At 36.9% G+C, this 27241-nt stretch overlaps 3 protein-coding genes across 8 annotated transcripts in view; all 3 read left to right on the forward strand.

Moving 5' to 3' along the window:
* The window catches only part of LOC125470712 (putative disease resistance protein At3g14460), a 49835-nt gene that overhangs the window by 12206 nt on the left and 10388 nt on the right, over positions 1-27241 (forward strand). For 2 of the 6 annotated variants that reach the window (XM_048570148.1, XM_048570149.1), the window contains exons 3-9: positions 15772-15891; positions 15988-16142; positions 16226-16364; positions 16460-16529; positions 16703-16841; positions 17028-17076; positions 17279-17375. The gene's annotated coding sequence lies outside the window, so the exon portion shown is untranslated. Of the gene's footprint in view, positions 1-15771; positions 15892-15987; positions 16143-16225; positions 16530-16584; positions 16842-17027; positions 17077-17278; positions 17393-17850; positions 17971-18095; positions 18221-18322; positions 18463-18709; positions 18831-19028; positions 19119-19218; positions 19343-19451; positions 19509-27241 lie in introns of all 6 variants that reach the window. The other 4 variants (XM_048570153.1, XM_048570150.1, XM_048570151.1 and 1 more) reach the window with 4 other exon arrangements.
* Positions 6471-8811, forward strand: LOC125470716 (putative disease resistance RPP13-like protein 1). The gene has a single exon (XM_048570176.1). It carries the CDS (start codon positions 6503-6505, stop codon positions 8642-8644), a length of 2142 nt encoding a protein of 713 aa, XP_048426133.1. The 5' UTR covers positions 6471-6502; the 3' UTR covers positions 8645-8811.
* Positions 13560-14864, forward strand: LOC125470744 (putative disease resistance protein At3g14460). Its single transcript, XM_048570240.1, has one exon. The coding sequence runs from the start codon at positions 13560-13562 to the stop codon at positions 14862-14864; it is 1305 nt and encodes a 434-aa protein (XP_048426197.1).

Here is a 27241-nt window from a genome sequence, read left to right on the forward strand (position 1 = left end):
AGAGAATTGAATTTAAACATTGAAATCAAAGAAACACCTAAACATTCCAACAACTCAAACTTGAATTGTATGAACGTTTAGGCCCTCTTTTCTTCCTCTTCGTTGTAGCATAAGGTCTAAGGACATGTTTTGATGGTGTGAATGGTTTGGGGAGTGGTGGAGGAATGGAAGAATGGTGTTTGGATTGTAAGGGAGAGTCACGGCCAAAGGTGTTGTGGTTTGATGTCTACATTCTGAAAATGGAAGAGTTTGTGACTGAAATGTGTATGAAATGAGAGTGAATGAGAATGAATGCAATGGATGCTTATTTATAGGTAAAATGGGGGGGACATGACAGCTAGGAGGAGGAATATATGCATGTGCAAAGCTGGAAATGCAAGCAGAAAATGGAAGGGAATGCATGTGCACGGCAATGATGGTGTTTTCTTGTGGTGAATCTGAAATGGGAGAGCATGTGGATTAAAGGGGTAATGATGATGAATGCATGTGAATTATTTATGAAGGGAATGCATGTGGAATGGCTGAAATGAATGATTATGGATGCATGTGCAATGTTTTAAAGGATGATTTCTGGTGGTGAATGGGTGTATGTGTGAATGATTAAAGGAACATGTGGGTTGGAAATGATGAAAGAAATGCATGTGAGTGATAACTAGATATGTTGATGAATGCATGTGGAATGTTTGTGGTGAGTGAATGTGCACGGCAATGAGTGGAGAAATGTGTGAATGATGGCAGATTTGTGTGGATGATATGTTTAGGGTCTTGTAAGGGTGGAAATGCATGTGGAGTGCATGATTGTTTATGATGATATGGATGGTTCTTTGCATGGCTTTTGAAGTGATTGTGGGCTTTGGAATTGGAAGGAAATGCATGGCCTTGGGGTTGGTTTAAGAGAGAATGGGCTAGGCCCTTTGTTTTATGTCCAAAATGAATACAAGGCCTTCAAATTCGTCCAACACTTTGGCTCCAATCATATGCTATCCATTCCAAGCCCAATTTTGCTCCAAAATGCTCCAAAATGCATCTTTTTGCTTCCTTAGCCATATGAACCTAAAAACACACGAAAATGGCTTAAACTACTAAAACAACTATGAATTAACAACATAGATGCATGAAAACAAGCTAAGTAAGTCGTCTAAATATGCTCCTATCACCAACACATAAGAACATATGGATAAAGCTAACTTTGCTAACCGATGAGCCACCGCATTAACAAACGTGATATATGTACGATCCTTATCTCATGTAATTGAGTTTAAAGTATTAGTTGTTCTAAATGCTAAGAAGATTCTTTAAAAAGTGGGACTCTTCATGGATGCTCCACCACCTTATGTTTTTCGTAGAATTCTGGTGCCAACATTATGAAACATATATCAAACACATGAGGTGATGGAAATTATATGAAGAGTCCCACTTTGAGTGAGTATCCTTAATATTTTTCTTGGGATATTTCTACTCATGGTTATTTCCCATGCAATAAATGACCAACTTTTTTAGAGAAAGAAAATAACTAGTTTTCAAAATAGTTGTTAGAATAACCAATATATTAGACTTAAGGCGGTTCAAATTCATATAGTAAACTTATTTTTAATCTACTATTGGTTAATTTATTGTCTTTATCAAAAACTTAATCATTTATTGTACTGGAATTAAACTCATGAATTCAATTAAATTCAATAATTAAAATCACTTTTATAGAACTTAAATTTTCCAACTAACTTTGAACCAAACTCAATTTTCCGTCACACTTCAAAAGGACTAACTATTTAACATTTAAAGACGAAAAATGTAAGGAAATATTTGGGTTTGAATTTGAAGAATACTTTTGCGGATGATGGAAGAAAAATATATAGAGTGCATGAAAAATAAAATGAAAAAAAAAAAAAAAAAAAAAAAAACTCATAAAGCAAAACTCATTGCGCCATAATTACCCCATTTTATTAAGACAACCACTCTTGTAATGCACCACCAAGCTCATTGCGATAAATTTTACCAAAAATGAAAAGATATATTGCTTTTATTATAGCCCATCATTTTCAACCCTGCCGAACGGTCAATCTCTGCCTAAGCTACCCATCACCCAATGCCTAGAGCCCTACAAATGTACACTTGACCTATATTATAGGCTAGGATTGGTCGGTCCACACCCTATCTGCCCAACCTACTCAGCCTCCTCTGCAATCATAAAGTAACAAAAATGGAATAGGATTTTATTTTTTTATTTTTTTATATTTATATTTATATTTATTTTATTTTTTTATTTGAACGGTCGTGATTATACTACGTTAACATTTTATATTAATTTTTTATAGAAAGAGAAAGATAAAATAGAGAACGTGAGAAGAGATGATGGAAGAAGATGGAAAGAGGAAGTGAGAAAATATTTTTATGTGCTTCATATTCTTTTATGGTGTTTTATGGGTATTTTTTTTATGTCAATTTATAATGTAAATATTATTGTTGTATAAAAATAAAAATCCAAACATGTACATTTGATGGCATGCTAGTGGTTAATATGATTTCCTGCAGATTTGTGGAGCTAATTAATAAGTTTTTATGTAAAAGGAATTGCATTTCATCCGTATGCTTTGCATAATGTACTTGTCTTTATTTTTCTCAAAGAAAAAGAAAAAGAAAAAGAAAAGTGATGTGTCCAAGAGTATCATTTTATCATGTAACTGGAAAAAAAAAAAGATGAATATTTGTAGCTAAACTGTTCCTAACTAATAACAATGTGATGTGATAATGATTTGGCCCATCTAGATCACGAGATTCATGAATGTATTGTAGACAAAAAAGTAACACGTCAATAACAAAAAAACAAATTGTTTAACCAAATGGAGTTGCAATGAATGACAGAAAATTTTGTGTCAACTTCTTCTATTTTATCACATTCACATTGGAAGGTAGTAAGTAGGAAGTTGCTTCGTTGGTAGGTTGAATTGGAAAATCAATGGCAATATTACAAACCGCAGAGTGAGGTATGCGCATAAATGCGCACTACGTCAGAGACCAAAACGAGGGACTTAGAGCTGACCTTAAAACTAGGCAGAGTAGCAGAGCATTTTACAGAAGAAATATGGATTAATTAATGTCAATTATTTCTATCATATGTCATTACATAATTGAAGAAACACTTTAAAAAATTGTTTTTAATTGTATAATAATATATAATGTTCTTCTCTGTATTCCGGACATCCTAACATCTTCACAACTTAAAAGTGGTGAGCAAAAACAAATCCAATTAAATTAAAAATCATACACGAACGCAACTTCTAGTATTGACTCAACAAATAAATTAACTATTAATTTTGAGCTCGAGTAGTTAGAAAACACAATGGATTGAGTATATGATTACGAACCGAGTTCTTTGCTTTAGTTTACAGAGACACTTGACATCATAAACTGTTTAATGGTTCTAAAGGAGAGCAAAATGCAAATGCATGCATACACTCACATATGACATAATACATATGGCGAGGCTATGAGTGCTCAACAATCCATCTTATACATAAAGAGCCATTAGTTAGGTCCTTGCCACTGCAAATTCAAAGAAATCAACACGAGTCGAGTGATGATTGTCTCAGCAGCCTTAGATTGCTGAACCTATGCGAGCCAGAAAAAGAAGTCCATACGAAAACATGTAGTTTCTATAGGAGCAGTAGTAAAAAGGATAATGCTAAAGAGATTAAATTTATAGATAAAATTTGTAAACCAAATGATGTGTAACAAATAGAAATGATCATGTTTATCAACGCTTAAGTAATAATTCAATTATCAACTTCCATAATATTTAGTCTTTGAAATTTTGTTTGTAAATTTATCATTCCTAGCATTAGCCAGTAAAAATTTGTAACTCACAGAAGTACCAAATTCTCCACAAAGTAATACACACAAGAGTTTGACATCTTCAAAGATTTCATATTTGGAATCTCCTGGAAGGAATCTATGCAAAACACATACAAGAAGAATAAAACAAAAGTTACCCAACACAGAATTTCCACGCCAACTACTAGGAAACTACCTTTCCCAAAACAAAACAAAACAACCTTTTAAATTATATAAGAAATTATGATGGCTGAAATGCTTCTATAAGTGTTTTTGTTCCCCAAAATGATGGACTGTTGTAGCGAAGTTACTAGCTGATCTTTATATAAAAAATAAATAAAATAAAATAAGTTCCCATTGGCTTTGTATGGGATTATTATTCATGCTATCAAGCATAATAGAGATTTTGCATAATGACCTAAAAGTGAGAAAACCATTTGAATAAGGGAACTTTAACGAAAAGCTCTCGGTATTGTTTACTTTAACCAAAAATCACATTTTTACACTAAAAAGTCAATCATTGTACTATTCAGTTTACCCTTTATTTTGTCAGTTTTGTTAAAACTCAAAGTTTTCAAGTCATTTTCATTAGTTTTCCTTTAAAATAAAGCCAATCGTCATTATAGCTTAACTAAATAATCATTCTTCCATTTCAAAACCTTAAATGATTTATGTGAGTTTGAATTTTACATATAAGAATTAGGCACATTGAAAGCTCGCTTGAGAAGTGTTTTTAAGTAATTGAAAATACTTTTAGATAAAATATTTTTTAATTTCAAAAGTACTTTAAGTTTTTTTTTTCCATGATAAACTTACATTTTAACCAAAATTGATTTCAAAAATATCTTCTTTTTTTTAAAGCGTTTCCCGTGATTAAAAACACTTTTTCTAAACGAGCTCTAAATTTAATATATTTTTTAATTAAGACGATAATTTACTGAAAATCAATCAAGATTACAATCCAAATCTTGGAGAAGGACATCATCAATTGTAGGGGGATCCTCCATCCAAACTACATAAGAACAAATAGATAAAGCAAACTTCACCAACCGATGAACCACTACACTACACAAATATGAAATACGTGAGATCTTCACCTCGTGTAATTGAATTTGATGTATTGCTTATTCTATTGCAATATTTCTACTCGTGGTTTATTTATTATTATTAATATTTTAAAAATCTTATTATGCCTCCTCATCAGTATATTTTTTATTTTAATTATAGAAAGTTTAGAATCCAAAATAAAATTTTAAAGTACCAATAACAATAATGCAATAAATGACCAACCTTTTTTTATAGATAAATTAACTAGTTTTCAAAAAAAGTCGTTAGAATAGCCAATATATTAGACCCAAGGTGGTTCAAATTCATATAGCAAACTTATATCTACTCTATTATTTCTTAATCTATTCTCATTTATTGTACTGGAATTAAACTCATGAAATCAACCAGCACCTATATGTTGCTTTAGCAAAGTAGAAAGAAAGCCACCAGCACTCATCCCACCGACACATTTTTCGCCTAGACTTTTTCCACCCACAAAGCAAGGCACAACCACCAATTCTCTCTTTATGCTTTAACGTGTGTACTCCACTGAATTATTGGCCAGCTCATTTTTTGTTTTTTTAAATCTTGTGATATTAGCAGTATGTTATATGTATTACTAGTTTATTTGTTTGTGATATTAATATTGACTTTTAATTATTACTATCAACGTTGAAAGGTTGTGAAATTTTGCAGAATTGATTGAGAATTCAGATGAGAGATCAATTAGTGAATAATATCATAATTATTTTTTTATATATAAAGATTTGATGGTATTTGGTAAGCTGTCAAGCAATGTTTTCAAAATATAAAACATGTCGAACGATATTGTAATATATTATATAAAAAATCAATAAACTAATATAAGTATTTTATTTAATAAATTTTTTAACTTTTTAATTTGTAACCTTATTATTTGATTATGCTTCCATTCATGCAGATATCTAGTCTTATCCGGAGATGTACAATATACTGTGTGAACACATGATAATTCGCCCGTAGCACCGACGTTACCATTGTTACTTTTCCACTCACTTACCCCATCCCACCGACGCATTTTTAGCCTACACTTTTCCACTCGCAAACAAAGCACGACCACAAATTCTCTCTTTATGCTTTAACGTGTGTGGTCCGCTGAATTATTGATCAATACAGTATCTGGTCGTCCTACCCACAAATGTGAATTTCATGAGAGTTTAAGCTTCTGTTTCCATTACAAAACGCTTCTCTCAGACTACTAGTTTCCTGAAAGAAAGAAAACAAAATGGCTTTGATTGGAGAGGCTTTTCTCTCTGCTTCAATTCAGACGCTGTGCGACAAGATTGGTTCTGGCGAGTTGATGGACTTCTTCCGGGGAAAAAAACTTGACTACGCACTCCTGAAGAAACTGAAGCGGACGTTTCTGGCCCTTGATGCAGTGCTTGACGATGCAGAGGAGAAGCAGATGGAGAATCCCCGTGTGGAAAAGTGGCTTGACGAGCTCAAACATGCTGTCTTCGAAGCCGAGGACCTGCTGGATGAGATCGATACTGAAGTTTTGCGAAGCAAGGTGGAAGCTGAATATCAAACGAAGAAAACCCAGGTGTGGAACTTCCTCTCTACTCTTAATCCTTTTTATCAGGGCATGAATGGTAGGATTCAAGAGTTACTTGAAGAACTAGAAAACCTTGCACAACAGAAACGTGTGCTCGGTCTCAGAGAAGGTGTCAGGGGCAAGCTTTCACAAAGAACTCCCACAACTTCCTTCGTTGAGCATGAATTCTGTACTTATGGTAGGGATGAAGATGAAGCGAAGTTGAAAACACTGCTGCTATCTGATGATGCAAGGGGCGGCAATACATCTGTCATCCCCATATGGGGAATGGGAGGAGTTGGTAAGACAACCCTTGCTCAACTCCTTTACAATAATGACAGGGTGAAAGAGCATTTCGATGTTCGAGCTTGGGCGTGTGTCTCCGAAGACTTTGATGCTGTTAGGGTCACTAAAACCCTTCTTCAGTCAATGGCTTCAAAACCCTGCGATACGTCAGATATGAGCTTGCTTCAAGTTGCTCTTAGGGAACAACTAACGGGGAAAAGGTTTCTACTTGTGTTGGATGACCTTTGGAATGACGATTATAATGATTGGAGTGTTCTTCAAGCTCCTTTCACTTATGGGGCGAGGGGAAGTAAGGTCATTGTGACAACAAGGAACGAAAGTGTTGCATCCATCGTGCACACTGTTCCTATTCACTCTTTAAAACAATTGTCGCATGATGATTGTTGGTTGTTACTTGCAAAACATGCGTTTAGAAATGAAAACGCAAGTGCACATCCAGACTTGGAAGAAATTGGTAAAAAAATTGCACGTAAGTGCAATGGTCTGCCTTTAGCTGCGAAAACACTTGGAGGTCTCTTAAGTTGCAACATGGACTACAAGAAATGGAATCATATATTGAATAGCAATCTTTGGGAGCTACCACAAGCAAATAGTATTCTTCCATCTCTAAGATTGAGTTTCCATTACCTCCCGCCTTATTTAAAGCAATGTTTCGCTTATTGCTCAATTTTTCCAAAGGACTATGAATTTGAGAAGCATACTTTGGTTCGACTTTGGATGGCTGTGGGTTTAATTTCACAAGCTGACGGCGGGGCAAGAATGGAGGAGGTTGGAGAGAACTATTTTAATGAATTAGTATCACGATCACTAATTCAAAGATCAAGAACTGAGGAGCCTGGATTCACAATGCATGATCTCGTTAATGATTTGGCTATGTTCGTGTCTAGAGAATTTTGTTTTCGGATGGATGAGGAAGGATCATATGAAGTTCCTAAAAGAGTTCGACATTTGTCATATGTGAAAGGAAGATTTGATGCTGCTAAAATGTTTCAGCCATTAAATGGAGTTAAATATTTGCGCACCTTCTTACCCATGTCTATAAGGAAGTTAAATTGGGGTTATGTAAGTAGTAAGGTTCCGAATGATTTGTTGCCAACACTAAAATGTTCACGGGCACTGTCTTTGGCAGGATATACAAACGTCAGTCGCTTACCTGATTGCATCGGGGACCACATACATTTGCGCTACATTGACCTCTCTTACACTGCTATTAAAAGGTTACCAGATACCGTGAGTGGTCTCTACAATTTGCAAACTCTATTGTTGTCTCATTGTTCCTCTCTTGTTGAATTGCCTGTAGACATGAGGAAACTGATTAATTTGCGCCATCTTGATATTAGAGATACTGGTATAAAAGAAATGCCGGTGCAAATGGGTAGACTAAAAAGTTTGAGAACACTCACTGCTTATGTATTGGGGACATCTACTAGGTCTGGTGGCATTGGAGAATTGGGGGAGTTGCCCAATCTTGGAGGGGAACTTTCTATCATGAATCTAGAGAATGTAGTCCATGTTGTGGATGCCTTGCGGGCCAATTTGAAGGATAAGAAAGATCTCAATGAAATAGAGTTGGCATGGGGTAGAGTGGATGCAGATGATTCCATAAAAGAGAGACAAGTACTTGAAAAATTACAACCTTCTGTAAATTTGGTGAAACTGACCATCAGATGTTATGGTGGAACAAGCTTTCCGAATTGGTTGGGAGACTCTTCCTTCTCCAACATAAAAGTCATGCGCCTCCAAGGTTTTAGTACTTGTTGGGCGTTGCCATCAGTTGGGCAGTTGCCCGCTCTTAAGGAGCTCTGTATAGAGGAGATGAAATTTGTTACGAGTATTGGTGCTGAGTTTTATGGTGTCAATGGAATTAAAGGGACACCTCATCAGTAGATATTTTTATGGTTTAAACAGCTGTAATTTTGGTTGTAACTAATCTCTGTTATTAGATGCTAATCTAGTGGTCATTAGTCACTAAGGTTATTTAGCAAAGTGTATATATACTCAGATGTAATTTCTTCTTCATTAAGAAAACAGAAATACAGAAAGTATTCTTTCTATCTTGGTATCATTCGCCTCTCTGCTTCATCGCTCTTCGATCCTCCTTTCTTTGCGGTTCGTTCTTCTTGATCTCGAGCTTCCTCTTCTCAACAATGGCGACGGCCTCCTCGTCGCCTTCTCCTCCTGAAATTGTTCCTCCAAATCCTGCATCGTCTGAATTCGTCGCCCCCAATTTCTCTGCGATGAACCCTAATTTTTCTCATTCGTCGATTGCATCAATCACCATCCAGAATATTACTTGTATGGTGCCTACGAAGCTGAAGCGTGATAATTACTTAGTCTGGAAGGCTCTATTTGCTCCAATCTTCAGGCGCTACAAGCTCACCGGTATTGTTGACGGTTCTGAGCTCCCTCCACCGCCTTATCTTCTTGATCAGCATGGTTGTCTTACTGGAAACCCTAATCCTGCCTATGAAGCTTGGTATGAGAAGGATCAAAACATTCTGATTTGGCTTAACTCTACTCTCTCTGAAGAAATCATTCCGTTTACTGTCGGTGTCACTTCGTCTCACGATCTTTGGATTAATCTTGAAAATCGATTTGGGGGTGTCTCTGCTGCTCATATTCACCAACTTCGCTCTCGTCTCCATGCCATACACAAAGGTGATTCTTCGATTTCTGAGTATCTGCAGCGCATCAAAGGTATTTCTGATGCCCTAATGGCGGCTGGTTCCCTAGTCTCTGATCAGGATCTTATTGCTGTCACTTTCAATGGTTTATCTGATGACTATGAATCGTTTATTGACTCTATTATGTTGCGCATCTCTTCTACTACTTTGGATGAACTGCATGGTTTATTAATCAACAAGGAATTATTCATGAATCGCAAAAAGAAAGGTGTTGTCTCTTCCGCTCAAGAACCTTTTCAGGCCTTTGTAGCTCAGTCTCAGGGTCCTCTTCTGCCTACACCACCATACTCTCCTTTTCCTCAAGCCTATGCTGCACAGTTCACTGCTCCTCCCAGGTTTCAGAACAATCGTGGCAATGGCAAAGGGTTTTCTCAGCGCCAAAATCGTGGTAACTACTCCAGGCACTTTTCTCAGTTTCGTGGTAACGTTTCTAATTCAGGAAATGGCTCTGGTTCTTTTCGCCATACTTCTGGTGGCAATCGCTCTAACTCTGGTGGTTTCAATCGCAATACTCACACCAACTCTGGTTCTTATTTTGGGGGTAAAACTTCTTGTCAAATCTGTCACTCTCTTGACCATGAAGCTATTGACTGTTATGAACGCATGAATCATGCGTATGCTGGCAAAATACCCCCTGCCAAATTGGCTGCCATGTGTGTTCACACGAATTCTAAAACTTCTCCTTCGTGGCTCATTGATTCTGGTGCTACATCTCATATCACTAATGATATTGCTGCTCTTCAATCTCCTGTTCCCTACTCCGGCGAAGATAAGGTTTACATTGGTGATGGACAAGGTATGTCCATTCATCATTCTGGTACTTCTTTGCTTAAAACACCATCCGCTACATTTCGATTGAACAATGTCCTTCATGTTCCCAAGATGAAATTCAATCTTCTCTCTGCCTATCAGTTTTTAAAAGATAATTGTTGTGCATTGACCCTTGATTCTGATGGTTCTACAATCAAGGATCGCTCTACGGGGATGATGCTTTTTCAAGGACCGGTCCATGAAGGCTTCTATCCTCTTCAAGGCATTCCCTCCACTTCTGCCCCTTCAGCGTTTCTTAGCACTAAAGCTTCTCTTCCGACCTGGCATAGGCGGCTTGGCCATCCCTCTGCAGCAATGTTTAGGAAGATTTTAAATAAAGCTCATCTTGCTCATAGTGGTAGCAATTCTGTTAGCTTCTTTTGTACTGATTGTGCCATTGGTAAAAATCACAAATTGCCCTTTTCTTCCAGTACTAGTCGTGCTTCTGCAAGTCTTGAACTGATTCACTGTGATGTTTGGGGTCCAGCTCCAGTTGTCTCTGTCAGTGGTTTCAAGTATTATGTTCTTTTTGTTGATGAGTTCACTAAATACACATGGCTGTTCCCTTTGAAGGCAAAATCTGAAGTGTTTTCTGTATTTGTCCGTTTCAAGGCTTATGTTGAAAACTTGGTTGGCAATCGAATAAAAATTTTCAGATCTGATTCTGGAGGTGAATTTACTGGTTCTGCCTTTAATTCTTTCCTTGCTACTCATGGTATTTGTCATCAATATAGCTGTCCTCACACTCCCGAGCAAAATGGGTGTGTTGAGCGTAAGCATCGACATCTCACAGAAACTGCTCGCACTCTCCTAGTTGCTTCTAGTGTACCTCATAAATACTGGGTAGAAGCTTTCAGCACAGCCTTGTATCTTATTAATCGGTTACCCTTATCAAATCTGGTCATCTCTCCTTGGGAACTACTTTTTAAAAGGGCTCCAGATTATTCAAAGCTGAAAATTTTTGGGTGTAGCTGTTATCCCTGGCTTAAACCATATGTTTCTTCCAAACTTGATGGCAAGAGTACACAGTGTGTCTTTCTCGGCTATAGTTTGCAACACAAGGGTTACAGGTGCTTGGACATTCAATCTCATCGAGTATACATATCAAGACATGTTTTGTTTTATGAGGATCATTTTCCTTTCAAAAGCACATCTCAGTCACAGGGTCCTAACTCATTGGGATCTGCCTCCCATTCTTCTTCCTCATTTACTCTTCCCTTTCCTTATTGGGATAAGCCTCACTCCTCAATCTTGGATAGCACTGCTCCCTTATCTAATGCAGCTCCATCTTCCCTACTATCCTCTCCTACTATCTCTCCTTCCTCACCTGTACCTGCTGCATCTCCAGTCCCTGCTGCATCTCCAGTCCCTGTTGCCTCTTCTGTCCCTGTTTCATCCTCCATACCTGTTGCTTCTTCTCCCCCTATTATTCCTACACACACACATCCTATGATCACCCGGTCCAAAGCTGGGATCTTTAAACCCAAGGTTTTAGCTGCTACCAAGCACCCTATTGACACCAGCACCTTTGTCCCGACTACTTATGCTCAGGCTTCCAAATATGAGCATTGGCGACAAGCAATGTTTGCAGAGTATCAAGCCTTGCAAAGTACTGGTACCTGGACGTTAGTTCCTCCATCTCCCACTCAGAATGTTGTCGGGTGTAAATGGGTGTTCCGGATTAAGAGAAAACCAGATGGTACCATTGACCGGTACAAAGCTCGTCTTGTAGCTAAAGGGTTTCATCAACAAGAGGGGGTTGACTTTCAGGAGACATTTAGTCCGGTTGCAAAGCCTGTTACAATTCGAATTTTACTCACACTTGCTGTTCAACACAACTGGTTTCTAAATCAATTAGATATCAGTAATGCTTTTCTGCATGGCAATCTGAAGGAAGCAGTCTTTATGCAGCAACCACCTGGATTTATTGATCAATCACAGTCATCCTTTGTTTGCAAACTTACCAAGTCTCTCTATGGTTTAAAACAGGCTCCCAGAGCCTGGTATGACAGACTTTTTCATGCTTTCAGCTCTCTTGGTTTTGCAAATTCACAATCTGATTCCTCTCTCTTTGTTCAAACACAACCCTCTCTAGTTATAGTCCTTGTGTATGTCGATGATATTCTTGTGACTGGTCCAAATGCTTCTCATTGTCAGGCCTTCATTCAAAAATTGAGCAGTTTATTTCCTGTCAAGGATTTGGGTCCCCTTCATTTCTTCCTCGGCTTAGAAGTTCACAGAACCTCCACTGGCCTATTCTTGTCTCAAGGCAAGTATGCTCTTGATTTACTTGTTAAAACAAATATGGATGGCTGCAAACCCTGTTCTACTCCTCTTGGATCTGTTAAATTGGATCACACTGGTCCTTTACTACCCAATCCCAAGGAGTACAGATCCATTGTAGGTGCCCTTCAGTATCTTACTTGGACAAGACCCGATATCTCTTTTGCTGTCAACCAAATGTGTCAATTTCTCCATTGTCCGCGCGAACCTCACCTTCAAGCAGTCAAACGAATCTTGCGTTTTCTCAAAGGTTCTATTACTCAAGGTCTGTGGTTCAAGCCAGGTCCATTGCATCTTACAGCCTTTTCGGATGCTGATTGGGCTGGCTGCCCTTTTGACAGACGCTCAACCAGTGGTTATTGTGTGTATCTTGGTCCCAATCTGATTAGTTGGAGTGCCAAGAAGCAACACACTGTTGCTAGATCGTCAACAGAGGCTGAATATAGGTCCCTTGCTCACACAGCTGCCGAATTAACCTGGATCTGTAAACTGTTACAGGATGTCCTTTTTCCTCTTAGGCAGGTTCCCAAACTCTGGTGTGATAATGTTTCTGCCATTTCTCTGGCTTCTAATCCAGTTTTCCATGCTCGCACAAAACATGTGGAACTTGACTATCATTACATTCGTGAACTTGTTTTAGCAAATCTGATTCAGGTCCTTCATATCAGTACCCATCATCAGATTGCTGACATTCATACCAAGGCCCTGCCTAAGGCCAGATTTAAGCTACTGCAGTCCAAGCTTTCTCTCGGTGCTCCTCCGCTTAGCTTGAGGGAGGGTAAAGGGACACCTCATCAGTAGATATTTTTATGGTTTAAACAGCTGTAATTTTGGTTGTAACTAATCTCTGTTATTAGATGCTAATCTAGTGGTCATTAGTCACTAAGGTTATTTAGCAAAGTGTATATATACTCAGATGTAATTTCTTCTTCATTAAGAAAACAGAAATACAGAAAGTATTCTTTCTATCTGGAATTTCTCTAATTCAGCCATTTCGTTGCTTAGAGAAGCTGCAATTTAGAGGGATGCCAGAATGGGTAGAATGGCTGCCAAGTCCGGGTAGAGGTCAATGTCCAGACTTTCCTCGTCTCGAGAAGCTGGTTTTACAGAGTTGTCCGAAGCTGAGGGGAAACTTGCCGGATTATCTTCCTCGCTTGAAAAAACTTCAAGTGTCCGACTGCGGGGTTCTGCATGAAGGGGCTACTAGGAGTAGGTGGATACCCTGGTCTCTCATTGTTAACGCGGAATCCTTGCGACAATCTCTTCAGGATCTGAAAATAAATGGATGCCCTGGTCTCTCGTCGTTACTAGAGACGGAGACGCTGTCCTCGCTTTCCATGCTTGATATTCAAATTTTTAGTCGCACAGATTGCTTGCAGCCGCACTTGAGCAGTCGTCTTCAAAAATTGACTCTCCATTATTGCGGGTCCCTCCTGTCGTTCCCTAGAAATGGTCTACCCACTTCGTTGACATATCTTTGTATAACAAGTTGCAGGAGATTAGAATTCCTATCTCATGAGATGATGGCCCAATTGACATCCCTTCGACGTTTCGAATTATTTTGGAGCTGTGATTCACTGAGGTCCTTCCCGCTGGGCGTTTTCCCCAAACTTTCATCTCTTCAGATCTGGGGCATTAAAAATCTAGAATCCCTTTCCATTGGAGAAGGAGCTGATGTTGAAAATCTCACTCATCTCGATTCTCTCTCTATCCATCATTGTCCAAATCTGGTCTCTTTTGCCCACGGGGGGTTGCCCACTCCCAACCTGTCTAGTTTTACAGTCTATGGATGCGAGAATTTGAAGTTGTTGCCCGATCGAATACACACACTCACCGCCCTTAGAGATTTGCAGATATCTGGTCTTCCAAATGTAGAGTCATTTGCAGAAGGAGGTTTGCCTCCCAACCTACAATCATTTCGTATCGGCAGTTGTGAGAAACTGAGGCCTTCGGTGGAGTACTGGGGTTTGCAACGACTTGTCTCCCTTCGAACATTTGAGATCTCGGGAAGCGAGAATGTGTTGGAGACGGTGCTCAAGGAACAGCTGCTCCCTACCACTCTTCACACTCTCGAAATCTATGGAATGAAAAGTCTGAAATCTTTGGAGGGAAAGGGACTTCAACACCTCCCTTCTCTTCAAAAGCTCGAAATTTACAAATGTGATAGTCTCGAATCCCTGCCAAAAGAGGGTTTGCCGGCATCGCTATCTTATCTGAGCATCGACATATGTCCTTCTCTGATGAAGAGGTGTCAGGAGAAGACGGGAGAAGAGTGGAGCAAGATAGCTCACATTCCTTGCATCCGGTTAGGCGGCCAAGTCATCATTTGAGATCTAAAGTCAAATTCAGGTTCGTACATAGCACCATTTTTCATACAATAACATATAAGATTGAGATTCTGTAAAAGTTTCACTTCAATTGTTCAATTAATCAAGGTTCTGTAATAGTTTCACTTCAGATTCTGTAAAACTCTCTTAATACTTGTCTTTGTTTCTAATTCTTATGAAGGACTTAGAATCAAGGTTCTAACTGGTTACCAGTTACCACTCTGATTGGCTGGACAAATATGAATAATTAAGTCACAAGATTCCTTTTTTAACTTTATTTCAGGGTTTCTGAAGGACCAATATGAACTCTATATCTCCACTTGGTATGGAAGTCTGCCTTACTCGTTTGCATTGTCCTATGTCAGTGAGTTGTGTATGCTAGAAGTCCTAGTTCTCTCACCCGGTGTTTGGATGAGGTATTTGAAAGTACCAAGGAATTTAGGATACATTAGTTAGAAATCAACTGCAAAACATTAGACATAGATATTTGAATTGCACTACATGATCATTACACACATAAACAAAGCATTTATAAATGTCTCCTTTCAAGCAGTCATTTACAAATCCCTCTCGATGCATTGCATCTTGTCTGTCATATCCTTCCGCATAATCTTTTGTAGTGAATTTTAACTAATTAAGCCTTCATTCAACAGCTAATAAGTTTTCAAAAATGAAACGTTCTATGCCCTAGGATGTAAATGTCAACCAGTAGATTTCAATTGAGCAGTTGTAAGCATGGGTTTTGTGCTCAAAGTGAGTCAAAGTATAGATTAAATATATCTTTGTGTACATTTGTTTGTGAGTGACATTGTCTTTATGTAATTTATTTACATGCATATTTGATCTTCGGACATGTGTACAAGGCATTAATCTTAGCTGTATCTGGTCTCATAGTTTACTATTTGTACAGATCTAAAAAAAATTGAAGGGCGCATTCTGGCCCATTTCAGCATGATCAACCAGGGAATTTTTTCTTGAGGGCAGCACGTGCTGCTAAATTTATTGATAGATCAAGTGTAAATGAAGACAGGTACTTTGTCCGAAGTGAATGTAGTTTCTACTTAAAACTAATCCAACTGAAGTGCATATATATAAGGATACTTGGTATTTTTCCACTGGCGTTCAGCTTGCATCTGCTAAGGCTACTTTGTCACAGCTTGTGAACATCTTATTCGCCTAGAAGCTGATCCGAAGGAATTAAGAGATTACATCATTCTTCTCTACCATTGTGGGCTTTATTAGCAATCACTTGAATATCTAAAGTTGTAGCAGGACAAAAAGGTAAGTTTTCTTATTTCTATATGTAAGATGACATCTGACTTTGATATCAAATCTAATAAAGTACCTTTATTTGGATTCTTCAGGATCGTCCACTACGGAGGCGACTGTCTGATTCATTAGCTGTTTTGGTGGAAGATGCCACAGAGAAATTGATGATACGCCTTAACCTAATTTTGATGGAGGATGGTTGGAGGAGGCCATCGTATGTTGGAAATTTTCTTGGTGATGGTTATTTTTTTTTTTTTTCCCCTCCTGCTGCGGCTTGAATACAGTGGAATGCTTACTCATCTTTCAGTGCATCTGTCATCTTTACATAGGTGCCGGTATGTTTTTGTACAAACACAATGTGTGAATTTGGCTAGCTGCTGCACTCTTACAGATTTCACCGTAAGTTGTTGAATGCTGGATTGTAACTTACGCTCCTTTTCTTTTCTTGCTTCAGGATCATTATTGTGGATTATATTCATGAATCATAACATAAGGAAAAGTTTCAGATTGTCAAACTTGCACAAGTAATTAAGATCACTTTATAAATCATAATTTCTTCATCTTTGATTCAGGACTATCTTTTCTAGATGAGGTATCAAAAGGATTGAGCTCAAGTTGAATCAACATTCAATAACGATGAGAAGAAAGGATTAAACACGATTTTTCCCAATTTGATGTGGAATTAACGGGAGTTGGAGAAAACCAGTGAAGGTAAAACTCTGGATTCTTCTCTTTGTTTCTAATTCTTATGAAGGACTTTGATATTCTGCATTTGGAACTTAGAATCAAGGTTCTAACTTGTTACCACTTTGATTGGCTGGACAAATATGAATAAATTAAGAAAAGAGAAATAAGTCACAAGATTCCTTTTCTAATTTTATTTCTGGGTTTCCGAAGGACCAATGCAAGGCATCACTCTGAATCATGAGCTCTATATCTCCTCTCGGTATGAAAGTCTGCCTTACTTGTTTGTTATTTCAAGGTTGTTCTGAGAGAACACTACAATACGGGCATTGTTTTCAGGAGTTAATGTAGACGTTGCAAACAAGTTTTGACACATTGTCCAGGATCACCTGCAATTCTTTTGCTCATATACTTGGAAATTTTGAAAATGCTTCTCTTATGGGCCTTTTTGGATTTTGATGCAGAGATATTCTTCATAGTCTTCCCAGAGGTTATCATAAACAGTAAAGCAAGGAATCTGATAATGTACACATAATGATTTTGCAAGCCATTTTAGTGGAGGTGATTTACGTTATCAGGTCGACATCTTTTTTTTTCTTCCTAAATTTGTATTACCCTATGTTAATGAGGTGTGTATGCTAAAACTCCTAGTTCTCTCACCCTGTGTTTGGATGAGGGAGGAATTTAGGATAAGCTAGTTAGAAATCAACTACAAAACATTAGATATAGATATTTGAAATGCACTAGGTGATCATTACAACATAAACAAACTATTGATAAATGCCTCCTTTCGTGCAGTCATTTATCCCTCTCGATACATTGCATCTAGTCTTTCATATGCCTCTATCTAATCTTTTGTAATGAGTTTTAACTAATTTGGCCTTAAGCCCTTGGCACTTTCAAATCCATCATCCAGATGTTCCATTTAAGAGAATCATGTTGCCTGTGGTATATTGTTAATTGCTTATTCTTGTAGTTTAGGTATTCCTTTGCCATTTAATTGATGGATCTATGTTACATTCAATATTATTTACAGGTCCTCGCATTTTGAAAGTAACTTATTCTGGCCATTTCAGCATGATCAACCAGGGCATTTGTTCTTGAGGGCAGCACATGCTGCTAACTTTATTGATAGATAAAACATAAATAAGGACAGGTACTTCGTCCAAAATGAATGTAGCTTCTACATAAACTAATCTAAGATAAGTGCACATATATAAGGATACTTTGTATTTTCTCAGTGGTTTTCAGTTTGCATCTGTTAAGGCTACTTTGTCACAGCTTGTGGACATCTTATTCTCCTCGAAGCTTATCCGAAGGAATTAAGAGATTATAGCATTCTTGTCTACCATTGTGGATTTTATGAGCAATCACTTGAATATCTAAGGTTGTAGCTGGACAAAAAGGTACATTTTCTAATTTCTATATGTATGATGACGTGCTACTTTGATAAAAAAAAAAAAAAAAAAAAAAAAATCTATTAAAGTACCTTTATTTGGATTCTTCAGGATCATCCACTACAGAGGCGACTGTCTGATTCATTTAACTGTTTTGGTGGAATATGCCGCAGAGAAATTGATGATACGCCTTATCCTAATTTTGATGGTTGATGGTTGGAGCAAGCTGTCGTATGTTAGAAATTTTCTTGGTAACAACTCTGAACCATAGTTGTGTGACCATTTACATTATTGCATATAGCAGTGTGAACCCTAATCAGTAGGAGTTTCATACAAACTGGGAAAAACGGGACTTTAAGTGAACTTCATCCAGGGAATGTTTTGTCAGCTATCGAGTGTTTTCTACCTGTATATATATAACAAGATGAACAAAACCAGAGATATAAGTCCTGCCACATTCTGCAGTTTCATAATTAATGCCAGGCTTTTATTTACTAGTTGAGTCGACCAGACCATCAATAGATTGGAAGGCCGGAATATTGAATAGTTGGAATAATCAACTGGCAAAATGGACAACAGCGGAGCTAGTAAGGCATCTTGTGATACTTTTAACATTCAGGTGCTGCAGTGGTAACATGTTTACTCTTGTGTAAATTGATGAATTATTTTTTCAAATTTTGCTTCATTATAAATTCATATGGATCTCCTTTGTTTATAATTAAGTTCTTTAAATGAATATTATGAACTGTTTTTGGATGAAATCATAGGATTTGTGGTTTTTTTGGGATGCAAAATCAATCAGATCGTTTGTACTCAGGTTGTGGTATTCACATGGATATGATCCTAGCTAAATTATCCCCTAGTTAGTGAGGGAATAATTAACGAGGGTTTTGTCAATATGTCACATGTATTTCCGAAACCCATCACGCTTATTGTATATTGCATTCAAATATTTTATCAGTCAGGACAACATGATGGGACTAACGTATGCCACTTCATTGATGCAGAGAGAAAACAGCGGAACGATGTTTAACATCTTCCCTTGATGTCACCGGCATCTTGGAGTGGGTTGAAGAGAGCAGTGGTGACGATGACCACACACAAAAATGAGAGCACGGTTTCCTTGCAGTGGTAACATGTTTACTCTTTATGTAATTGATGTATATATTTTGAGCGAGTAACAAATTGTTACTGTATTTGTGGTTGAATTACCCTAGATTATTATTATCTGATACTGCAGGGTCGTCAATCACAGAGGCAAGGCAACCATCTGATTCATTAACTGTTCTAGAGGAAGGTGCCGTGGAGAAATTGATGATAGAAATTTTCTTGGTAACAACTCTGAACCATGGTAGTCCTAGTCAGTAGGAGGTTCATTAAATATACTGGGAAAAGTGGCACTTTTAAGTGAATTTCACTCCCGAAAAGAAATTTTTGACTTATGTCGTAGCCAGGAAATATGTGAGGCTGTTAAAATACAGCCTTATGGCCATGCATTCTGGAAACTGGTTGTTCATGCATTAATCATTTGCTTAGCTTGCAGGCAAGAACGGGTGAAGAGCCGGAGGCCCTCCAGAACTTGGTTGCGAACAATGAAGAGAACTTGCAGGTCCCCCAGACTCTTGAAAGCAATGAATAAAACGTGCAGGTTTCCTAGACCCTGCGGAAGCATTGAAGAAAACATGGAGCTCATGTCCTGAAACTAATTAGAGTTTTTAGCCATCAGAAGACAAAGTAGGTTTACATCCAAGTTACCAGTATGCGGCTGCCCCAGTTTCTGCATAAAACTCCTATATGTAAGTCGTTTCGTACTTCGGATTTCTCTCTGCGTGGCACTGCCGATTCGGAGCACGAAGCCATCTTCAGAAGTTGGCCAACTTCTGAATAGTTGGATCATAAGTCTGGGAAAGTGATTTCTGCACATCCTTAATCTTCCTGCACGCTCCCTGTTTGTTTTTTATTTTTGGATTGAAACAGTCAAAAGATAATCAATCAAGGGACATAATAGTAAGTGTGTTCAGAACTAAAAAATTTCGTGTGTGAATTTTTTTTTTTTTTTTTTTTTTTTTGGCTTTTAAGTTAATACGTTTTGATGTCTATTATTGTAATTTCAAAAGACATTTTGGTATTAGCTTTGTTTTTGAGTTAATACGTTTTGATGTCTATTCATAAATGTTGATATGTTGCTTATTGCACTACGGTATTGTGCAAGTGTCATCGGTGGGCTGCCCGAGTTTTTTACACCTGAAAGTAAACAAATTTTCAAATGCGTTGGAAAATAAACTTGTTCAACTTATATATGAGATGTTTCATTTTTAAAAACGAATACAATGTAATATTTGTTCAACTTATAAAAATACAGACAAACCATAATGAGTCGGTTGCTGATAAGAGCAACAAAAAGTTCCAAAAAGTAAAACAAAACAAATGTATAAGACAAATTCTTCGTTAAATTAAAGATCGCGTGCTAACAAACAATTTTATATTTTTCAGTCGTTTGTGGTTATTACATCAAAAGTAATAAGTAGTGGCTTGCAATGAAGCTTCATCTCCTTTAAATTAAGAGTGCATTTTTGTTCATTACCATTTAGTGTGGTATATGTTCATCATCCTATCTATCATCTTTAGATGAGTTTGAATTTTGAGATTTGTGCCTATCCATTACACGAATATCAAAATTTAAACTTCTCTAACGATAATAAATTGGATGGTGAGCATAAACCACACTAAATGGTGGTGAGCAAAAATGCTCCCTTAAATGAAAAGTTATGTGAAGAGATTAAATTTGTAAAGTAATTAATGTGTCATCAATAAAAAGTAAGCAAGTTAATCAATACTTATGTAATAATATAATCATTAACTTTTATGTAATTTACTTTACAAATTTAACTTTCCTAACATTACCCTTAAATTAATATCCACTTTTGAAATGAAGTTCCCAAGAAGGTCCTTATCTTTCAACTTCGACCACATTTATAAGAGATTTTTCAGTGTGACCGGTATATGAGGTGATACATCACATATCATTATATAAATGGTGAGATATGTGTGTTGAAAATTTAATAACTTAAAAAATAAAATTTTCTACCACTTATATAAAAATGTGTGATATACCAACTGTGTTCCGGTCATAATGAAAAGTAGCTAGTATATAGGAAACTGCTTCGTAGGTAGAAAGAAAAGCATTTCTTTTATGCATTTTTTGTGCTTCATATTCTTTTATGGTGTTTTATGGGTTTTTTTATGTCAATTTATAATGTAAATATTATTGTTGTATAGAAATAAAAATCCAAACATGTACACTTGATGGCATGCTAGTGGTTAATATGATTTCCTGCATATTTGTGGAGCTAATTAATAAGTTTTTATGTAAAAGGAATTGCATTTCATCCGTACGCTTTGAGTGATGTACTTGTCTTTATTTTTCTCAAAGAAAAAGAAAAAGAGAAAGAAAAGTGATGTGTACAAGATAATCATTTTATCATGTAACCGGAAAAAAAAAGGTGAATATTTGTAGCTAAACTGTTCCTAACTAATAACAATGTGATGTGATAATAATTTGGCTCATCTAGATCACGAGATTCATGAATGTATTGTAGACAAAAAAGTAACGCGTCAATAACAAAAAAACAAATTGTTTAACCAAATGGAGTTGCAATGAATGACAGAAAATTTTGTGTCAACTTCTTCTATTTTATCACATACACATTGGAAGGTAGTAAGTAGGAAGTTGCTTCGTTGGTAGGTTGAATTGGAAAATCAATGGCAATATTACAAACCGCAGAGTGAGGTATGCGCATAATGCGCACTACGTCAGAGACCAAAACGAGGGACTCAGAGCTGACCATAATACTAGGCAGAGTAGCAGAGCATTCATTTTACAGAAGAAATATAGATTAATTAATGTTAATTATTTCTATCTATTTTATTTATTTAATCGGAATAACATCATATGTCATTACATAATTGAAGAAACACTTAAAAAAATTGTTTGTAACTGTATAATAACAAATGATATTCTCCTCTGTATTCCGGACATCCTAATCTCTTCACAACTTAAAAGTGGTGAGCAAACACAAATCTAATTAAATTAAAAATCATACATGAACGCAACTTCTAGTATAGACTCAAAAAAATAAATTAACATCCAAAGGCACGTAAATTAACTATTAATTTTGAGCTCGAGTGGTTAGAAGACACAATGGATTGAGCGTATGATTACGAACTGAGTTCTTTGCTTTAGTTTAGAGAGACACTTGACATCATAAACTGTTTAATGGTTCTAAAGGAGAGAAAAATGCAAATGCATGCATACACTCACATATGACATAATACATATGGCGAGGCTATGAGTGCTAAACAATCCATCTTATGCGTAAAGAGCCATTAGTTAGGTCCTCGCCACTGCAAATTCAAAGAAATCAACACGAATCGAGTGATGATTGTCTCAGCAACCTTAGATTGCTGAACCTATGCGAGCCAGAAAAAGAAGTACATACGAAAACATGTAGTTTCTATAGGAGCAGCAGTAATAAGGATAATGCTAAAGAGATTAAATTTATAGACAAAATTTGTAAACCAAATGATGTGTAACAAATAAAAATGAGCATGTTTATCAACGTTTAAGTAATGATCTAATCATCAACTTTCATAACATTTAGTCTTTGAAATTTTGTTTGTAAATTTATCATTCCAAGCATTAGCTAATAAAAATTTGTCACTCACAGAAGTACCAAATTCTCCACAAAGTAATACACACAAGAGTTTGACATCTTCAAAGATTTCATATTTGGAATCTCCTGGAAGGAATCCATGCAAAACACATACAAAAAGAATAAAACAAAAGTTACCCGACCCAGAATTTCCACACCAACTACTAGGAAACTACCTTTCCCAAAACAAAACAAAACAAAACAACCTTTTAAATTATATAAGAAATTATGATGGCTGAAATGCCTTTATAAGTGTTTTTGTTCTCCAAAATGATGGACTGTTGTAGCGAAGCCACTAGCTGATCTTTATATAAAAAATAAATAAAATAAAATAAGTTCCCATACGCTTTGTATGGGATTATTCATGCTATCAAGCATAATAGAGATTTTGCATAATGACCTAAAAGTGAGAAAACCATTTGAATAAGGAAACTTTAACGAAAAACTTCCGGTACTGTTCACTTTAACAAAAAATCACATTTTTACACTAAAAAATCAATAATTGTACTATTCATTTTACCCTTTATTTTGTCAGTTTTGTTAAAACTCAAAATTTTCAAGTCATTTTCATTAGTTTTTTTTTTCAAATAAATCATGCGGCCAATCGTCATTATAGCTTAACTAAATACTCATTGTTCCATTTCAAAACCTTAAATGATTTATGTGAGTTTGAATTTTACATATAAGAATTAGGCACATTGAAAGCTCACTTGAGAAGTGTTTTTAAGTAATTGAAAACACTTTTAGGTAAAATATTTTTTAATTTCAAAAGCACTTTAAGTATTTTTTTTTTCCCATGATTAACTTGCATTTTAACCAAAATTGATTTCAAAAATATCTTCTTTTTTTTTAAAGCGTTTCCCGTGATTAAAAACACTTTCTAAACGAGCTCTAAGTTTAATATATTTTTTAATTGAGACGATAATTTACTGAAAATCAATCAAGATTACAATCCAAATCTTGGAGAAGGACGTCATCAATTGTAGGGGGATCCTCCATCCAAACTACATAAGAACAAATAGATAAAGCAAACTTCACCAACCGATGAACCACTACACTACACAAATATGAAATACGTGAGATCTTCACCTCGTGTAATTGAATTTGATGTATTGCTTATTCTATTGCAATATTTCTACTCGTGGTTTATTTACTATTATTAACACTTTAAAAATCTCATTATGCCTTCTCATCAGTATATTTTTTATTCTAATTATAGAAAGTTTAAAATCGAAAATAAAATTTTAAAATACCAATAACAATAATGCAATAAATGACCAACTTTTTTTACAGATAAATTAACTAGTTTTCAAAAAAGTCGTTAGAATAGCCAATATATTAGACACAAGGTTGTTCAAATTCATATAGCGAACTTATATCTACTCTATTATTTGTTAATCTATTCTCATTTATTTTACTGGAATTAAACTCATGAAATCAGTTGAACTCAATAATTAAAATTGGAGGACCGAGCAATAACGTGGCAGACTACATTAATCGATTCATAACGTAATGGAGCAAAGTTATGACTCCAATATCACAAGGACTATTTGTGAACTCAATAATTAAAATTACGTTTATAGAACTCAAAATATTCAATTCACTTTAAACCAAACTTAATTTTCTGTCACACTGCGAAAGACCTAATGACACACCCCGATCCAGAAAGTCCACTTGGACCCTGAATCGAGCTGTGTTGGCCGACACCTGGAAGGTGACGAAGTCATAAAATGTGATAGTGTATAAAAAGTGAATGAATTTGAATCCAAAAGTGTCTAAATACCAGAGTGCGCTACGAGTGGGAGCGAACCCATTTCACGTGCGATGTCAGAGCATAAGTAAGGTACAGTAATGTGGGTAAGAATCATACCCTCAAAAATATCCATCACTACTAAGATTCGCCACAGATTCTTATCGATACAAACTCAGCAGCTAAAACCTGGAGGGCACCAAACAGAAGGTGTGAGTAAGCAATAAAACCAAGCTTCCCAAAGTTACTACCTCTCTAAAAGTAATGCCCCTAAATGTAAAACCCGTATCGTTTTCCATAAGACAGTATAACATATATACATATATCCAAACCATACTCGGAAATGACCAAAACCACGGTTTGCCATCAAATCCACCATACATTAATAAGTAGGCCAAATGAACTAAATCAATACAAAGTGATATATCAGTCAGAGTCATCTAAAATGATATGTACAACTTATCCGTATCTCATCAATCATGACTAGCATATAAGTCGGAGTCACCTATAGTGACCTGTACGACTTATCCATATCTCGTCAATCCTGGCTAGCATATAAGTCGGAGTCACCTATAGTGACCTGTACGACTTATCCATATCTCATCAATCCTGGCTAGCCCATAGTTCAATAAGTATACCTGCACACGAGTCGGAACCACCTAAGGTGGTCTGTACGATAGGACTGGGTGTAAATAAATACGCTTGAGTGCTACGATCATGTGAAGACTGGGCGAATAAATCGCGGGTCACCTACGAGTCGGAACCACCTAAGGTGGTCTGTACGACAGGACTGTGCACCTACCTTGGATCCAAGGTGAGCATAAGGTGCGGGAGGTGAACATCACGTGAAGGACTGTGCCCTGGCCACGGCCGGGAGCACTAACACCGGGGTGCAGGTTTATGAGCTCTCAATGCATCTCAATAAAACATGTGCAACTCATGGCAACCAGTACGACAGTATCGAAGTTGCCTAATTCATAACTGTAGTCATGCTATAACGTAATCAATTCAACTAGTACCATAAACTCACCTGAACTTACCTGGGTGTCCTGAGTTCACCTTTGCACTTGAAAGCATTCCCAATAATTATATGCAAGTAATATACATATGGATATATCATGATGCAATCTACTACTCAACCATGTCGTAGCATTTTCAATTATAAACAATATGGTGTGAAGTGTACAATCAGTAACGCCCTACTCCCAAACTACTTATTTTCAGGGATAATTATCCATGACAACCCAATTAACTCTAATTTAACTAACTAATTCACAAAACTAAAACTTGTCTTTACCAATTTCCTTCGCATTACTCAATTTCCCAAGCAAGGCTTTTGTCTCAAATATTTTATGGATGCATCTAACATCTCGTTAGACTGCCTACGTACCCTAAATAGGGATCAAGCCATTCGTAGTTCATATAGGTACTTCAAGCATTCACAATAATTATATGAAGGTAATATACCTAATCAATTTAAAAGTGTCGATAGAACTCTCAATAATATACAAAATAAAAAGGAAAAGATCCACTCACCTGGAGTCCACGCTATACTTCTCTAGCACGTGCATCGAGGCGTCCTGAATGATCTGTCCCTGTGGCCAATTATCAAATCACATCTCAGAACTCTTACCCGTAGAATACGCAATTCACATAAAACACAACCTCAACGACATTCTGAAATAATTTGATACCCATTGACCACAAGTCAACCGTCAATCAAAGATCGACGGTAGGGTTTACAACCCTGTATAACTTGACCCGGAAGATCCGCATATCAGATTTTCAATCCACAACTCCCAACGATCCACAATATGTTTCTAGAATAACATATTAAAATTTCATTACGATCCAACGGTCAGATCTCCGCCAATTGCCTAAAACAAGTGGCCGTGAACATTTATTTTACTAACTTACAAATCCAATTCAGGAAGATCCGTAAGTCGGATTCCCGATCCGTACATTCCTATGATCTTTAAATATTACGTATTATAATGTATCCAATTTTGGTGACGATCCAACGGTCGGATCATCGATTCACATTTTTATCAAGTAACGTATCATAACGAATTTAGGTTCCAACGATCAACCTACGTCATTCAAATGACAAAACTGAATTCAAAACATTCGACATAGCCTAAAAATAGTATTGGCCGCCCCGAATCGCCGGAAAATCCAACTATTTCAAAAAATTCTCAAACTTCACAGAAATGAAGATCTCAGTGAGTGGAGCAACTTTCATACCTGCCACGAAGTCCAAAAGTGGACGGAAGATGGTCAATTTTGCCCACGAAGCCGGCGGGTGCCTAAAACTTCCCAACGTCGATTCGTCGTCTACGGTGGTCCAACGGGGTCAAGGTTGGTTGGGTTTTGCTCCTGGGATGATTGGCTACAAAGCCCAAGTGGTGGCATCGGCCATTGCTTTGCCGATTTGCCGAAAAATCGAGAAGGGTGGCCGGAGCACCATTGATTTTCGTCAACTTTCGTGGCCTCAAACTTCCACATCCCATGGTTAATCAAGGTGGCTCTTGGGTGGGTTTTATAGAGGGGAATGAGAGCTTCAAGATG

This window comes from the organism of the source record quoted next, unplaced genomic scaffold, assembly GCF_019419815.1.
Source record: "Pyrus x bretschneideri cultivar Hongxiangsu unplaced genomic scaffold, Pyrus_bretschneideri_v1 Contig52, whole genome shotgun sequence".
Lineage (NCBI taxonomy): Eukaryota > Viridiplantae > Streptophyta > Magnoliopsida > Rosales > Rosaceae > Pyrus > Pyrus x bretschneideri.

Bases quoted from the DNA above. Each gene is read 5' to 3' on its own strand.
- LOC125470744 (XM_048570240.1), top strand. From the start codon at position 13,560: ATGCCAGAATGGGTAGAATGGCTGCCAAGTCCGGGTAGAGGTCAATGT.
- LOC125470716 (XM_048570176.1), top strand. From the start codon at position 6,503: ATGAATGGTAGGATTCAAGAGTTACTTGAAGAACTAGAAAACCTTGCA.